Consider the following 17,168-nt stretch of genomic DNA (forward strand, 5'->3'; position numbering starts at 1 on the left):
CCTCTGCCCAGCCCACCCAAGTGCAGTATCGATCGATCACTGTCACTTACAAAACACTAAACACATAACTGCAGCGATCGCAGAGTCAGGCCTGATCCCTGCGATCGCTAACAGTTTTTTTGGTAGCATTTTATATTTAAATCCGGAAGGCAGTGCTTGGTTTTCGGGGTCCCGTACATGGCTAGGCTCCCAAAAAGTCCCCCACATGTGGTATCCCCGTACTCGGGAGAAGCAGCAGAATTTATTTTGGGGTGTAATTTGACTTCTGCCCATAGCATGTGTGAGCAATATATCATTTAGTGATAACTTTGTGCAAAAAAAAAAAAAAGTTTAATATTCCCGCAACTTGTGGCAAAATATAAAATATTCCATGGACTCAACATGCCTCTCAGTAAATAGCTTGGGGTGTCTACTTTCCAAAATGGGGTCATTTTGGGGGGTTTTGTGCTATTTTGGCATTTTATGGCCTTCGAAACTGTGATAGGTAGTGAGGAGTGAAATCAAAAATTTGCACCCTTAGAAATCCTGAAGGTGGTGATTGGTTTTCGGGGTGCCGTGCGCGACTAGACTCCCAAAAAGTCCCACACATGTAGTATCCCCATACTCGAGAGAAATAGCGGAATATATTTTGGGGTGCAATTCCACATATAACCATGGCATGTGTGAGCAATATATCATTTAGTGACAACTTTTTGTACATTTTTTTTTTTTGTCATTATTCAATCCCTTAGGACAAAAATATTCAATGGGCTCAACATACCCATCAGCAATTTCCTTGGGGTGTCTACTTTCCAAAATTGGGTCATTTGGCGGGGGGGGGGGGGGGGGGGGTTGTACTGCACTGCCATTTTAGCACCTCAGGAAATGAGATAGGCAGTCATAAATTAAAAGCTGTGTAAATTCCAGAAAATGTACTCTAGTTTGTAGACGCTATAACTTTTGCGCAAACCAAAAAATATACGCTTATTGACATTTTTTTTACTAAAGACGTGGCTGAATAAATTTTGCCCTCAATGTATGACTAAAATTTAGTTTATTCGATTTTTCTTATAACAAAAAGAAGAAAATATCTTTTTTTTTCAAAATTTTCGCTCTTTTTCCATTTATATCGCAAAAAATAAAAATCGCAGAGGCAATCAAATACCATCAAAAGAAAGCTCAATTTGTGGGAAGAAAAGGACGCAAATTTCGTTTGGGTGCAATATTGCATGACCGCGCAATTACCAGTTAAAGCAGCGCAGTGTGAAATTGGAAAAAGACCTCTGGTCCTTAAGGTGTTTATTGGTCCGGGGCTGTAGTGGTTAAACAATAAAAGTTGTTGCTGCTCCAAACTCCTAATCTCTCTCCAACCTTGGGAGTTCCAGGTGTTGGGCAAGGAGCCCATCCTCCCTCCATGCAGTCTTGCAAAAGGGAAAATAAAAAGGCCTTACACTGACTTCATCCTTTTGTAAAAACATTGTTGGATCAACCAAAGACAAATTGAAGACGGCCCGGCCTCTAAAGCCTTTCACCTTTTATGAGCTTAGTCCTAGCCCTTTCTTGGTTGGTTCCGTAAAGTTTTTTTTTTCAGTGTATGACCATTTTTCTTGAACATGAACAAAAGTAATTTATTTAAATAATTTGCTATGTCCATATCTTCCTCAACATTAGGGGAACATCAAATGTTATCATACACCCCCAAAAATACCATAGCCCAACATTTCAGGTGAACCTTTATTCATTGTTGCTCATGCTCAGCCTTGCCTATGTAGGTTACCTGTAATATGCAGCAACCAATCCGAATTGACCTTTTCTGGTCTTTCTATGCATTTGGTAGGTTTAGATGGACCATCAGTGGGTGGCAATGGAGATTTCTCACATTTGTTTTTTTTTTTCTGTTTCAGGTCTCCAAAGTTCCAGTTGCAGAGTGTTCCCAGTCATCTACATGTGATGAATGTGTTCGTGCTAAAGACCCTTTCTGTGGGTGGTGTGTACTGCAAGGAAGGTATGTAACCAGTCGATGGCGCTCTATTCATGTGTTCTATAGAACCGTAAATGGCACTTAAGTGTACAAAAATAGTAAGACTTGCTTAGACTTGAGCCGAGTATATCTTATTAGACTTATTTGACCATTTTGGGTCTGGCTTATCCCTAATTCCAAAGAAAGGAAAATTATTCCCTGGGGCGTTGCGCACACTGGTATGTGTTCTGCATGCATGCTGCCGCAATGTGTTGTTATATCCCATCACAGTGTTTACTTCTTACATTTTAAGTTAGCGGAAAAAAAAACTTCATCCAATTCTATGCACAACAGTACATCGCAGTTTTGGTGCACTGAATGAAAATGCAGACATGCTTAATTTTTTGGGTTTTTTTCTTTCAAAAATTTTTATTGAAATGCAAATGAATACAAGACACTGATATACGTTGTGTGTCTCAAGATACAAACAGACCGATTTCCATCCATGATGATACAGGCATACAGTGACGTGCAAATGTATACAGAAATTTGAAGCACGAGGATGGCCAGGTGTTCCTCAACCATCTGAAACAGAGGTCCCCAGACCTGCTAACCAAAGGGCCAATTTATAGTCCTTCAGACTTTAGCAGGGACTGTACTGTGACTAATGGAAGTAGAAAATGCCTCAGTGTCAGCAGGTGTAATGGTACCTCAGGTTTAGCAGTCAGTGGGAGTAAAAAGTACATGCATGGTCAGAAGGAACAGAAATAGTGCCCCATCATTAGTATTAGTGCAAGGAGTTAGTGCCCCTTTGTTGGTGTCAATGGGAGGAATAGTGCTTCATCATTTGTATCTGTGGGAGGAATAGTGTCCCATCATTAGTATCCGTGGGAGTAATAGTGTCCCATTATTTGTATCAGTGAGAGTAATAGTGCCCCATCATTGATGTCAGTGGGAGGAATGGTGTCCCATCATTGATGTCAGTGGGAGGAATGGTGTCCCATCATTGATGTCAGTGGGAGGAATGGTGTCCCATCCTTGATGTCAGTGGGAGGAATGGTGTCCCATCATTGGTATCAGTGGGAGGAATGGTGTCCCATCATTGGTATCAGTGGGAGGAATGGTGTCCCATCATTGGTATCAGTAGGAGGAATAGTGTTCCATCATTGGTATGAATGAGAGGAATAGTGCACCATCATTGGTATGAATGAGAGGAATAGTGCACCATCATTGGTATCAGTGGGAGGAATAGTGTTCCATCATTGGTATGAATGAGAGGAATAGTGCACCATCATTGGTATCAGTGGGAGGAATGGTGCCCCGTCATTGGTGACGGAGAAATAGTGAAATAGTGCTTAAAGCGGGATTCCACTCTTTTTTTATTTTTTTCTTACCTGTCTCACTGGTGGGTGAGTGCTACCTTCGATTGGCATCCACGTCCGGCGTTTATTTGACCCCCGGCGCCACGAATCTTTTCCTCAGGATGACTTATAAAAACCTGCCCTGGCATTTTCCATTTTAACTGTGGGCGTCTGAAGCCCACAGGCATTTACTTCCTGGTATATGATGACGTCTGGCTCCCAGCATGCTCTGCTCCATCTTGCACATGCTCAGTGAGAGCAGTGATAAGGAAAGAAAAACTTTCATTGTCCCCCATGGATTCTTGGGAAATTTCCCAGGGACCATTGCGAGGACGATAGCCACACCTACTCCCACGGGAGGACAACCAGGAAGTCAGCTGAAACATCAGAAATAAAAGGTAAGGAAATGATATTTTTTTTTTTCAGGGTTCGTTTAGGTAAGTATGCTATCTGTTGATTTTAATAACATGAACTTTCATTTTTAGGTACCAAACCACTTTAATCACTGGTGTCAATTAGAGGAATAGTGCCCTATAATTGGTTTCAATGTGGGATATTATGCCCCACTGTTGGTGTCGGTGAAAGTAATGTTGCCTCATCATTGGTGTGAGTAGGAAAAATAGTGCCTCGTATCAATGGTAGGAAAGATGCCCCAAGGGCTGGATAAAGGCAAGCCAAGGGCCACAGTTCAGGGACTGCTCAATGAAAAAGGACTGTCAATGGAACTGCAAGCGAAGGGGGGAATGTTCGCTAGTAGCGGAGGTTAATGGAATGGAAGGGAGGGAGGGTAATGCATAGTCAGGGGGAATGTTTGCTAGTAGGGAAGGGTAATGGAAGGGAAGGGCAGTAATGAAGAGTCGGGGAGGAATGTTTGCTAATAGGGAAGGGTAAAGGAATGGAAGGGAGGGGGCGTAATTAAGAGTCAGGGGGAATGTTTGCTAGTAGAGAAGGGTAAAGGAATGGAAGGGAGGGGTAATAATGAAGAGTCAAGGGGAATGTTTGCTAGTAGGGAAGGGTAAAGGAATGGAAGGGAGGGGGAGTAATGAAGAGTCAAGGGGAATGTTTGCTAGTAGGGAAGGGTAAAGGAATGGAAGGGAGGGGGAGTAATGAAGAATCAGGGGGAGGGTTTGCTAGTAGAGAAGGGTAAAGGAATGGAAGGGAGGGGGCGTAATGAAGAGTCAGGGGGAATGTTTGCTAGTAGAGAAGGGTAAAGGAATGGAAGGGAGGGGGAATAATGAAGAGTCAAGGGGAATGTTTGCTAGTAGGGAAGGGTAAAGGAATGGAAGGGAGGGGGAGTAATGAAGAGTCGGGGGGAATGTTTGCTAGTAGGGAAGGGTATACAAAGGGAAAAGTAAAATAATGACAGGGGGGCAGTAATGAAGTGGAGGGGGGATGTTCACTAGTAGGGAAAGGTAAAGGAATGGAAGGGGGGTGGAGAGTGTAATAAAGGCGAGGGGAGAATATTCACTAATAGGGAAGGATATATAAAAGGAAAAGTAAATTAATGGAAAGGGGTGGGATAGAATAAGAAAGGCGGGGCAAAAATTAGTGTTTGTGGTTGGGTAAAGAGAGGATCCCAGAATAAGGGATACTCCTCCTTGGTACCTCTGGAAGAAAGAAAGGAGAGGGCATTGAAAAAAAGGTTTAGCATTTTTATGAGTGCTTCTGAGGTGTGAACAGGGCACATAGAGAACAATTGTTTTCTATGTGTCCTTACGCCGAGCCTGCAACAATCAATGCAGATAAGCACAGCTCATTGCACCTGGTGTAAATGAGCTCCTTAATAGAATAATAAAAAAATGTTGCCGCGCTAAACATAGATATTGAATAAACAAGTGTCCATCAAGTGTGAACAACTGGTGCTGTTCTAAATAGTGCAGATGAATTCCTTGATGAACATCCAGTAACAATGAGCATAATTGATGTGCGTTTTGATCACCCAAGTGCTCCTATTGATATAAAATGCCTCCTTACCAGAGGTCTAGACTCCAAATTATAAGAGTATAGACAGGCGTGATATGCAAGTATAGAAGATCCAATCAGCTTCCTCTATTATATTGCAGGTGGTGGTACTGTCATGGCTGATGGTGACGTGTACTCCATAGTAGGGCCCATGAAGGAAAGATAAAACAGCCACATAGTGTAAAACAGTTTATTAAACAAAATCCGTGCTAAGCACTTACAGAAATCCAGTAAAAACAAGCATTTAATAACTCCAAGACATCCTAGAAGTCGATTGACCAGTATACAGGATTGGCATGCGTGGTACCTCACAGACAGGGACTCCACCTGATGCGTTTTGTTGGAATTAACACCCTCTGGGGACACATAAATTATACTCATTGTTACTGGATGTTCATCAAGGAATTCATCTGCACTATTTAAAACAGCACCAGTTGTTCACACTTTATGGACACATGTTTATTCAATATCTATGTTTAGCGCAGCAACATTTTTTTTATTTTTTCACGATTGTTCCTGTTGTGTTGTGGGAGATGCCCCCTTACATTGATGGTCCTTGTGCACCTTACATTGGTGGTCTGTCTCTCTCTTGGTGTTCAGTGTCTGTCTCTCCTACGTTGGTGGTCAATATTGTACCCCCTACATTGGTCAAAATTGTGCGTCCAACATTGATGGTCATTGCCTCTGCCCCTTACTTTGGTGGTTAATGTCTCTACCCCCACTAAATTGGTGGTCAATGTCTCTGCCCCCCTACATTAATGGTCAGTGTCTCTGCGCCCCTACATTGGTGGTCATTGTTGTGCCCCTTAAATTGGCATTGGTGGTCATTGTCTCTGCCCCTCTACATTGGTAATCAGTGCCTGTGCTCCCTACATTGGTGGCTTGTGCGCCCCCCTGTGTAACCCCTTGCTACTAAATGGTGGTCAGTGTGTCCCGCTTTCATTGGTGATCAGTGGGAAAAGTTTTGCTCGCATGATTGTTGGGAGGCACTGACAGAGGAGGAAGAGGAGGGCTTACATTTGTGATCAGTGTGATTGGCAAACGCAAGACACAGAACCGCTCTGATTGACTCTGTGCCTGTGATTCCCTGTCTCATGTCCGCAGATCACTGGTAGTGTGTGTGAGCACCCGTGATCCTTCAATACACATGACAAACCCAAATGACACCTTAGAGTAACACAGCACCACTGTTGAGAAATGCTGGTTTAATCTCAATTTTATGGAAAATTTAACAGAAGTTGGAACTCACAAATCTACCAGAGAACAGGAATAAAGTCAGGTAGAGAAGACCTCACTTGTATAGTAACAAAGACATATAAGGAAGCCAGGGGCTGACTCAGCTTGTATATCACCTTTGGGTGGACTAACCCTTTAACCCTTTATAGATTCATGTTGTCAATCACATTTTACATAACGACTCCATTTTATTATCTAGTAATGCTGCACCATTTAATGTATATATGCTGTAAAATGATGTTTTACATCAGGTAATTATGGAAGTTAGTCACCCGTATTTTTCATTGTTTGCTATGAATACAGCTACTCCTCTTTAAGGGGATGACTTTACGTTGCTTCATTGAAGAAATATGTCCGATTGTTTGCATTGCTTGCAATTTTCAGGCTATGTAAGGATTGACCAGAGGGTAATGATCTTTTTTTAATGGGTAATAGAAACATCAGAGCTGTCATCGCTTTTTCAAAAAGGCGGACTCAGGGGTCATCACCCAGCTTTACCACCTTGTGATTCACTGATCTGGAACAGACACTTCACCGTTTACTCTGTAGTTCAGTCTTTCCCAAAATACCTTACCCAGAGGAACCCCAAAAAAAGGGTCAGATCTTGGTGAACCCTTCCAAGTTATCAGAAGTCAATGGGAAAATGCCCCTTGCGTTGGTCAGTATGAAGAATGAAATCCTTACAGTGATGGTCAAAATGCTGCCCTTACAGACAGCTATGAAGACAATTGTGCCATGCTGCTGGTTTAGCCAAATAATGTTGGTCCTGGAAATATGCGAGCACCATCAAATTAAGAAATCAATCACCTGTTATTCAAGAAACCTCAAGCAACATCTGGAGGAACCCTAGAGTTCCATGGAATTATGGTTGAGAATGGCACAAAAGCCATCTTGGAGGCTGCATCTTTAAAAGCTAGTCAGCAATGGCAGCTCATATATTTTCACTTAATTTTGCCCTAATTAATCATGTACTTGTAAAAGAAAAAACTAAAACAGAAAAAAGGGTAAATACCTCTTGTGCCGCTCTGTGGATGGATCCTGCTTCAATGAAGTAAAATACCCAGCTGAAGTTTCTTCTGAAATGAACAGTTCTCAAAGTGTGGACCTCCCGGGTCTCCTGCTGCTCTCACTGGTTCCTCCTACTGACCTCCACATCAATAGTGTAGCCTGTAGTGACAAAATAGGTGTTGGTGGAGTGCTAGGCCCAAAGGTAAGTATGATCTGGTATTATCTCTAGTGTTGAGAGGCAGCTCTATATCATATGGGATAGCCCTGTGGGTCCCTGGAGCAATCCAAAGAAAGTGTGACTGATGGGTGTGCCACAAGTCTATAAATGTTTCAGTAAACATTTATTAGCCTTGATAAAAGATAAATAGGTTGTCCGATGTGTTTAGGGTGCTCATAAAAGATCAGAGATCTCAATAAAAGTTTATAGCCCTGAAGGGGGACTTGTGAGCCCTCAAATGTGCTGTATTAATGTTTTATCAAGCTTAAGGGCTCTTGCATACATCCATACATTGCGGTGTACAGAATAGTTTTTTTCTTCCCTAATTCTCATTCCGTCTGCTTCACAGGTGCACAGAGAAGCAGCAGTGCGAGGACAGCGACAAGGATAATCATTGGTTGTGGAGCTTTGACCAAATTCACTGTGTGACCATCCAGGATCTCTCACCAGCCAATCAGAGCCGGCAGGAGCAGACGGAGGTATGTGTTAGAGAGCAGAATGTTCCTAGTCATGGTTTTTTGGTGGGCATATTACCAGTTACTGTGTCAATGTTAAGAACAGTTGGTCCTATTGAGAGGCCAAACAGCTTTTGGCCATAGAGGACACTGTATGTCCAATAATTCCTCGTGTGGAGTGTAGTTTTGGTTTGAAGCAGATTCTAGTGATATGATAGGACACATACAATCCTGTTTAGTAATATCTCCCATCTTTTCCGTCCAGATCTCCATGACCGTTCTGCAGCTTCCAGTTATCACAGATGAGGACAGTTGGAAGTGTGTCTTTAATGAGTCATCCAGCCCTGCCCAGGTGTATGGCAACCAGGTCCGATGCAGCTCTCCACCACCGGGAGAGCTGCCCCCCAATCCTCTAGGGAAAGGTAAGTCAAGACATAACATTTTGTACACCTGATTATGTGTGAGTGGATGACAGGTGGGAAATCATGCACGTGGTATTGGACTCCATTTTTTTTTTTATGCACTGTGATGTCATTGGTGTGCACCCTGCTCATCTTCTGTTTAACACATGGTTGTGGAGCAGGGACCTGCTGTTGGATGGGCACCCAATAATTACAGGAGGATCAAGACACGGTGAGCATTTGTAGAGCGTCATGGAGTGTTGCCATTTCTACAAGGTGCAATTCCACTTATACGGTTGCGTCTTTCTAGTAGGCACTTGTACATTCATCACATTCTTTCTAAAGGCCAACACATTTTGTAGCTTCTACCCACTTTTTTAGGATCGGTATGACAGGAGTCAATATGCAGCGGGCAGCTAATTTACTTGAGTTTAGCTTTAAATTTTGTGTTCTTGGGTTAAGGTGCACTTTATTTCTCTACACATTCTGTACTTGTAGCATAGGTGAGGTGACGATGTTTGCATTATTGGCATATCTCTGCCATACCAGACCTCATTGTGGAATGCATATTGTCTTCCTGGAAGTAAAATCACATCAAGATCGAGGACTCTGCATTCTGTAATCATCTTTTGGAGGAATGCTAAGCATTCGTAATGATTTAGAGGCAGTGGTAGAGTCATGCTGGTTATCCTGGTATAGATGGGGAAGTGACTAGTCACCAGTCTGAGCATGTGGCACAGTACACTCCCTGACTTCTGATGAAGAATTTTCTTAAGAATTGTGCGTTCAAGTCACAAATGTGTCATTCGTGTCTTATTTTATCCTAGTTCCTCTTTCAGCTGAATTGCCGTCCCTTGTCTCACAAACAGAATTTCCCTAAAAAAAAAAAAAAAAAAAAAAAAATTAAAGCCTGAAGATATTAGGGCTAATTTACACTTGCTTGAAAATATGGCTTCAGGCAGGCTTTGTTAAAGCTCTCTGAACGCCGGTCAAAGCCCCTGTCAGTAAATAAAATGGTTAGCTTACAGTCCTATTTACACATTGCTTTTGCTTGGGGCTTTGGTGGGGCTTTGATGTGGCTTTAAACACGCTTTGCCATAGACTTCTATGGAGGCTTTGAAGATACTTTGAAGCACCACTAAAGCTACATGAGGTATAATTTTTTAAGTGAAGCCGAAGCAAAGCAAAACCAAGGTGTAAACAGGACTGTAAGCTAAGCCTTTTATTTAGTGACGAGACTTTGACTAGCGTTCAGAGAGCTTTTAACAAAGCATGTCCAAAGCCTTGTTTTGAAACAAGTGTAAACTAGCTGTTAATGTGTGTTAAAGTCGAAACCACTGTAAATTAGCTTTAAAAGACACAAATTAATATAGTTCTGTGATCGTTAATGCATTAAAAAATACATTGTAAGTAGCGCAAGTACCTGAATTAGACTTGGTATCCGCTTTTTGCTTTTCTTGTGCAAGATTTCCGGCAGGTTTCACAATCACCATAACTGTTAAAAGGCCACTGAGATAAAATCACTTAGGATGTGCCACCAAAGGAGTGAAATTTGTACACTGCCTGAGATGTGTGGATTGTTCAAACAGTACAAAGTATAACTCTGGGATCTGGGAGGCAGACTGTACTAAGGCAGTGGTTTCCTAACTGTGGCCTGTGGGCCATATCTGGCCCCCTACAAGATTTTGTCTGGCCCGCAGATGGGGTCAGTGACATATACTTATTGTGCACTTGAGTGAGGATTAAGGTCAGGTCTCTGCTTCTGATGTGAGAGGTGGACACTGATGGGGATCCTGATGTAAGGGGGCTTTGATGGGCATCCTGATGTAGGAGGGGGGCTCTGATGGGCATCCTGATGTAAGGGGGCTGCGATGGGAATCCTGATGTAAGGGGGCTGCGATGGGAATCCTGATGTAAGGGGGCTGCGATGGGAATCCTGATGTAAGGGGGCTGCAATGGGAATCCTGATGTAAGGGGGCTGCGATGGGAATCCTGATGTAAGGGGGCTGCGATGGGAATCCTGATGTAAGGGGGCTCCGATGGGAATCCTGATGTAAGGGGGCTCCGATGGGAATCCTGATGTAAGGGGGCTCCGATGGGAATCCTGATGTAAGAGGGGAGCTCTGATGGAGATCCTGATGTAAGGGAGCGCTGATGGAGATCCTGATGTAAGGGGGCTCTGATGGGGATCCTGATGTAAGGGGGCTCTCATGGGGATCCTGATGTAAAAAGGGAGCTCTGATAGAGATCCTGATGTAAGGGGGCTCTGATGGGGATCCTGATGTAAGAAGGGAGCTCTGACAGAGATCCTGATGTAAGGGTGCATTGATGGGGATCCTGATGTAAGGGGGCTCTGATGGGGATCCCGATGTAAGGGGGCTCTGATGGGGATCCCGATGTAAGGGGGCTCTGATGAGGATCCCGATGTAAGGGGGCTCTGATGGGGATCCCGATGTAAGGGGGCTCTGATGGGGATCCCGATGTAAGGGGGTGCTCTGACGGGGATCCCGATGTAAGGGGGTGCTCTGACGGGGATCCCGATGTAAGGGGGTGCTCTGACGGGGATCCCGATGTAAGAGGGGGTGCTCTGACGGGGATCCCGATGTAAGAGGGGGTGCTCTGACGGGGATCCCGATGTAAGAGGGGGTGCTCTGACGGGGATCCCGATGTAAGAGGGGGTGCTCTGACGGGGATCCCGATGTAAGAGGGGGTGCTCTGATGGGGATCCTAATGTAAGAGGAATCTGAGTATAGAGGAGTGCCAGCTGCTGGGTAAGAGGATTGCTTAAGTAAAACAGCTTTTTCAGTCCCCTGGACCCACAAATGAGATAGATATATATATAGATATATATAGATATAGATATATATATATATTTTTTCTATTATTATACAATATGTATTATGTGTTTGGCGCTCTTTGTTCCTGGAATCCTGAATTGAAAACGTTTTTTCCTTGGCAGATCACGTAACTGTACGATTAGAGTTGGTGTTCCGGGATATCACTGTCGCTGTGAGTGACTTCATCTTCTTCGACTGCACTGCTGTAATGGATTTGGCGGTCTCTAACCCGTGAGTTTCTGGGCTGCTTGTTCTTTTTCAGGGAAGTGACCAGGGGAGCCGCTTGATTGGGTGTAGAAATACTGTCTATATAATTAGTCTATATAATAATTTGGGCAACGTAACCTATCGTACCCAATTAGAAATGAACTCCTTTTTGCTGGCTTCCCACCGGCCCTTTAAGAGATCCCGGACTTCCCAGTCCCAGTGATTGGCTGTCACAGGCATCACAAGGCTCAAAGCCACTCTTACCAGCTCTGTGCATTTTGATTTTGACTTGCATTGTGTAATGACTTCTCAATCACAGGCCACGTGTGTTTTTAAAAATAATTTTTTTTTTTTTTTTATGCATTGCTGTTTATAAACGGCGCTCAAAAAAAATTGAGGCCATCCGCCATTTAATATCTTTTTTACAATAAAGTAGCAATGCGGTTAGAAATATATATTTTAACTTGGTATATCCTGCCTCCCAGTCCCAGATATGATATAATAATAGTTTGAACTGTTTGGCAATATTGTTTGATTGGCGCGATGGGATTTTATTTGAACTGTGATGTCTGTCACGGTGATCACATGACTAAGAACCCGCCCTACCAGATTATTGGTTTGTGACCAGGAGCTGTTGGTGACAGCGCAGTCACAGGTCTGGGGGCATGCAAGTGTGGAATAAGGCCCACCTCCGTGCTCCTGCATACAGTGCTTTTCCAAAATTTTTACAAATAAATATGCAAAAAGTGTGCGGTACATTTGTATTCAGCCCCCCTGAGTCAATACTTTGTAGAACCACCTTTCAGTGTAATTCCAGCTGCAAGTCTTTTTGGGGATGTCTCTACCAGCTTTGTATATCTAGAGATTGACATTTTTGCCCATTCTTCTTTGCCAAATAGCTCAAGCTCTATCAGATTGGATGGATAGCATCTCTGAACAGCAATTTTCGAAGCCTGGCACAGATTCTCAATTAGATTTAGGTCTGGACATTGGACCATTCTAATAGATGAATTTGCTTTGATCTAAACCATTCCATTGTAGCTCTGGCTGTATGTTTAGGGTTGTTGTCCTGCTGGACAGTGAACCCCTGCCCCTGTCAAGTCTTTTGCAGACTCTTAACAGGTTTTCTTCTAAGATTGTCCTGTATTTGGCTCCATCCATTTTCCCATCAACTCTGACCAGCATCCCTGTCCCTGCTAAAGAAAAGCATCCCCACAACATGATTCTGCCACCACTATGTTTCACAGTGGGTATGGTGTGGTCAGGGTAATGTGCAGTGTTCTTTTCCACCACACATAGCATTTAGTTTTTAGGCCAAAAAGTAAAATTTTGGTCTCATCTCACCAGAACATCTTCTTCCACATGTTTGCTGTGTCCCCCACATGGCTTTTTGTAAACTGCAAATGGGACTTTTTTTTTTTCAACAATGTCTTTCTTCTTGCCACTCTTCCATGAAGACCAGATTTGTGGAGGGCACGACTAATAGTTGTCCTGTGGACAGATTATCCCACCTGAGCTGTGGTTTTCTGCAGCTCCACCAGAGTTACCATGGACCTCTTGGCTTCTTCTCTGATGAATGCTCTCTTGCCCGGCCTGTCAGTTTAGGTGGACGGGCATGTCTTGGTAGGTTTGCAGTTGTGCCATACTCTTTCCATTTTCGGATGATGGATTGAACAGTGCTCCATGAGATGTTCAAAGCTTGGGGTATTTTTTTATAACCTAACCCTGCTTTAAACTTCCCCACAACTTTATTCCTGACCTGTCTGGTGTGTTCCTTGGCCTTCATGATGCTGTTTGTTCACTAAGGTTCTCTAACAAACCTCTGAGGGCTTCACAGAATAGCTGTATTTATACTGAGATTAAATTACACACAGGTGGACACTATTTACTAATTGGGTGACTTCTGAAGGCAATTGGTTCCACTAGATTTTAGTTAGGGGTATTGGAGTAAAGGGGGCTCAATACAAATGCACGCCACACTTTTCAGATCTTTTTTTTTTTTTTTTTAATGTTGAAATCCATTTATAATTTTCCTTCCACTTTACAATTATGTGCCACTTTGTGTTGGTCTATCACATAAAATCCCAATAAAATCCATTTCTGTTTTTGGTTGTAACATGACAAAATGTGGAAAATTTCAAGGGGTATGACTACCTTTTCAAGGCACTTTATATGCGTTCGGCTGATGGGAAGCAGCTAATTCATGTTGTAAATCGCTGAGCAAACTGTTGGCGCTATATAAAACCTGTATTATAATAATAATAAAGCATATCAAAGATATGAGTTGGCTAGAGTGGGGGGTGATTAAAAACCCCTGTTGGGTATTTTAATTGTCATCCATGTCTCAGTGAAGAGATCTCCTTTCACTTCTTGTCCTGTAGGCACAACAGAGATCAATCCCTCCTATGGTGGTCACAAATATGGTCATACAATTGATCAAATTTAAAAAACGATGCAAATGAACGCTTTCCATTTGACAACTTAATGAGCTAGAACCCGCAAACTATAGAATAGCTATAGCTTCCCTCTTTTTAGACTCCATTTCAATCGAATTCGAACAAACTGAGTTGATCGACCAGGGGCGGAAAATTATTGATCATTTTGTATCGAACAGCACTAAATGATTTAGGATTTTCCAACACTGCATAATACACAGAATAAATGGAATTTTAGAGAAAATGTGAAAAAGTCAACTTTGGGTTGTGTTATTTTCTTGCATTAACTGAATTAAGTATTTTCCTATTTGCAGGTGCAGCGGGTGTGTGAGCAGTCCTTGGAGGTGTCACTGGTGTCTATCGGAGCATGTGTGTACACACACCGCACAGTGCAGCCAGACTCTTATCTACAGCCAGAATGTAAGCACCAGCTCTTATCATATGATGCAATGGTCTCCAAACTGTGGCACACTGGCTGGAAGCCAGTGCTTGCCTTTATCTGGCCCTTGAGGCACTATTCTTTCCGCTGACACCAACAGCAGGCACTATTCCTTCCCATGACACCAACAGCAGGGCACTATTCCTTCCAATGACACCAACAGCAGGGCACTATTCCTTCCACTGACACCAACAGCAGGGCACTATTCCTTCCACTGACACCAAAAGCGGGGCACTATTCCTTCCACTGACACCAACAGCGGGGCACTATTCCTTCCACTGACACCAACAGCAGGGCACTATTCCTTCCACTGACACCAACAGCAGGGCACTACTCCTTCCACTGACACCAACAGCAGGGCACTACTCCTTCCACTGACACCAACAGCAGGGCACTACTCCTTCCACTGACACCAACAGCAGGGCGCTATTCCTTCCACTTTTAGGTGGGGTGAAGCGCGGTGCGGCAGCAGTAACACACACAGTCCAAGTGCGATGAAAGAACTTGGTTTGTGGAAAGACAACCCAACCGGGAACACTTGTAGGTCCAGCAGCAAGTAGAGAGCAGGTTTCGGTCGAACTGATTGGGAGGCGCAGAGCCACTCCATGCCCAAATGGGAAGATGTCCAGAGAAGCTGCAAGCCCTACGCTTTACCTCCTTGTCCGGAACCTTTCCCTGATCCTTGTTCTATCCCTATCAGGTAGGGTAACAGTCCCTACTCTACCAACCCACAAAATGTGCACCAAGCCTGGGAGTCAAGGCCTTGAATAGGCTCTATCTGATTCAATTGGATCACTTCCTCAGTGATCCAGGAAACCATAGAGGAACCAGGTTTCTCTTGACCTCCTTTGTAATTGCAGTGCCACTGCAGAAGAGCGTCACCTGTAGTGGAGAAAGTAGACTGTAACTGCCTACACCAAAAACATGGTATTATTCCTTCCATTGACACCAACAGCAGGGCACTATTTGAAACTAACAACGTTGCAGTAATCCTTCCACCGACACCAACGATGGGCTATTATTCCTCCCACTAATACCTCCTATGGGTCATCATTTCTTCCACTGAAGCTAACAGAGCATTGTTCCTTTCACTGGCATTGGCAGGGCATTATTCCTTTCACTGACACCAACAATGGGGCGCTAATCCTTCCACTGACACCACTGATGGGGCATTATTCCTCCCACTGACCCCAACAATGTGGAATTATTCCTCCCACTGATACCACCTATGGGTCATCATTTCTTCCACTGAAGCCAACAATGGGGCAGTTTTGCTTTCACTGGCATTAACGGGGCATTGTTCCTTCCACTGAAACCAACAATGGAACGTTAATCCTTCCAATAACACCACTGATGGGGCATTATTCCCCACTAACACCCAACAATGTGGCATTATTCCTCCCACTGACGCCCAATGATGAGGCATTTTTCCTCCCACAGACAACACCTGTGGGTCATCGTTCCTTCCACTGAAACTAACAACGGGGCATTTTTGCTTCCACTGGCACCAATGATGGGGCCATATTCCTTCTACTAACATCAACAATGAGGCATATTTCCTCCCACTGTTAAAAACAATTGAGCTCTTTTCCTCCCATAATACGAATGATGGGACAATCTTGCTTTTGACCACAGGCGCTATGTAATCTTTTTACTCCCACTGACCAGCAAGCCTGAGTCATGTGACTCTGGGGCATTTTATAGTACTGCTCCATTTCCATTTTCTAGGACCACTTCCTAACAGATTTCACCCAAGAGGTCTTAGTCTTGGAGATACAGTATGAAATTGTGAGGTATTTTTACCTGGCGGATTCAGTATCATCATTAAATGATTTGCCTCCGGTACATGCTTCTAGTAGGGCATTAAAAACATGTTGAAGAAAGTATTTGTAGACTGCCTCAGTCCCAGGGACCTTCTGACTTTGGTCGTCTCATGTGACTACTGTCTAGCAATTGTGGGGAAACTTGGAGAAAACTGAACTTTCTAAGAGCCCCCAAGCCCCCCCCCCCCCCATGGTGCTTTTTTTCCATGTATGGCTATATGCACAGCCCTAGATAATATCCATGGGATTAAAGTAGAGAAAATGAAATCTAAGTGATGGGACCCAGGATGATAGGTTTCAAGAGACACGAAAAGAATAGGTCATATTTGCCGGTTTGCATGCATATATGAAAATAGCGTTTTTCAAAGTTTACTACTGCGTACATTTCTGAAAGGAAAAAGCCCCCCAATCCCACTTATTACTTCCTGTAAAACAAAAGTATTTATATCCGTTGTTGCAGTAGCCTCCAACTCATATGTAATTAATTGAATTCTGGTAAATATTTCATGTCTCCTACAGGTTGAAGATCAAGGGCAGTCAGGTCCAGACTATTGCCCGAGAATAGAGAGAGTGAGGGGGTCTCGTCTGATTCCTGTTGGCATGGAAAGAGAATTGGACCTTATTGGACGTAATCTCAATCTTCTCAATGTGAGTTGGCTTATTCTGATCGGGAAGGGAAACTTGTTCAGACAAAATACAGTCATCTCTACAGCTCCTGGTCTACAGTGAAAGATGGCTCCTTGCCTGCAGCCATAGATGGCTCCTGGCCTGTGGCCCCAGTCTCTGGTTATAAATGGCTTCCAGGCTGTGGTCCTAGTTTCTAGTCATAGACTGCTCCCGGTCTCTCA

At 43.6% G+C, this 17,168-nt stretch overlaps 1 protein-coding gene across 4 annotated transcripts in view; it reads left to right on the plus strand.

The window, feature by feature from the left end:
* Window positions 1–17,168, plus strand: part of PLXNB3 (plexin B3) — a 158,150-nt gene that overhangs the window by 90,725 nt on the left and 50,257 nt on the right. For all 4 annotated transcript variants that reach the window (XM_077478883.1, XM_077478884.1, XM_077478882.1 and 1 more), the window contains exons 5-10: window positions 1,884–1,984; window positions 8,073–8,202; window positions 8,444–8,600; window positions 11,539–11,647; window positions 14,373–14,478; window positions 16,840–16,968. In XM_077478883.1, coding sequence (XP_077335009.1) covers window positions 1,884–1,984; window positions 8,073–8,202; window positions 8,444–8,600; window positions 11,539–11,647; window positions 14,373–14,478; window positions 16,840–16,968 — 732 coding nt within the window. The remainder of the gene's footprint in view (window positions 1–1,883; window positions 1,985–8,072; window positions 8,203–8,443; window positions 8,601–11,538; window positions 11,648–14,372; window positions 14,479–16,839; window positions 16,969–17,168) is intronic.

Source organism: Lithobates pipiens, unplaced genomic scaffold (assembly GCF_037356315.1).
Source record: "Lithobates pipiens isolate NorthernLeopardFrog02 unplaced genomic scaffold, aLitPip1_a1.2 Scaffold_1, whole genome shotgun sequence".
NCBI classification, from domain to species: Eukaryota; Metazoa; Chordata; class Amphibia; order Anura; family Ranidae; genus Lithobates; species Lithobates pipiens.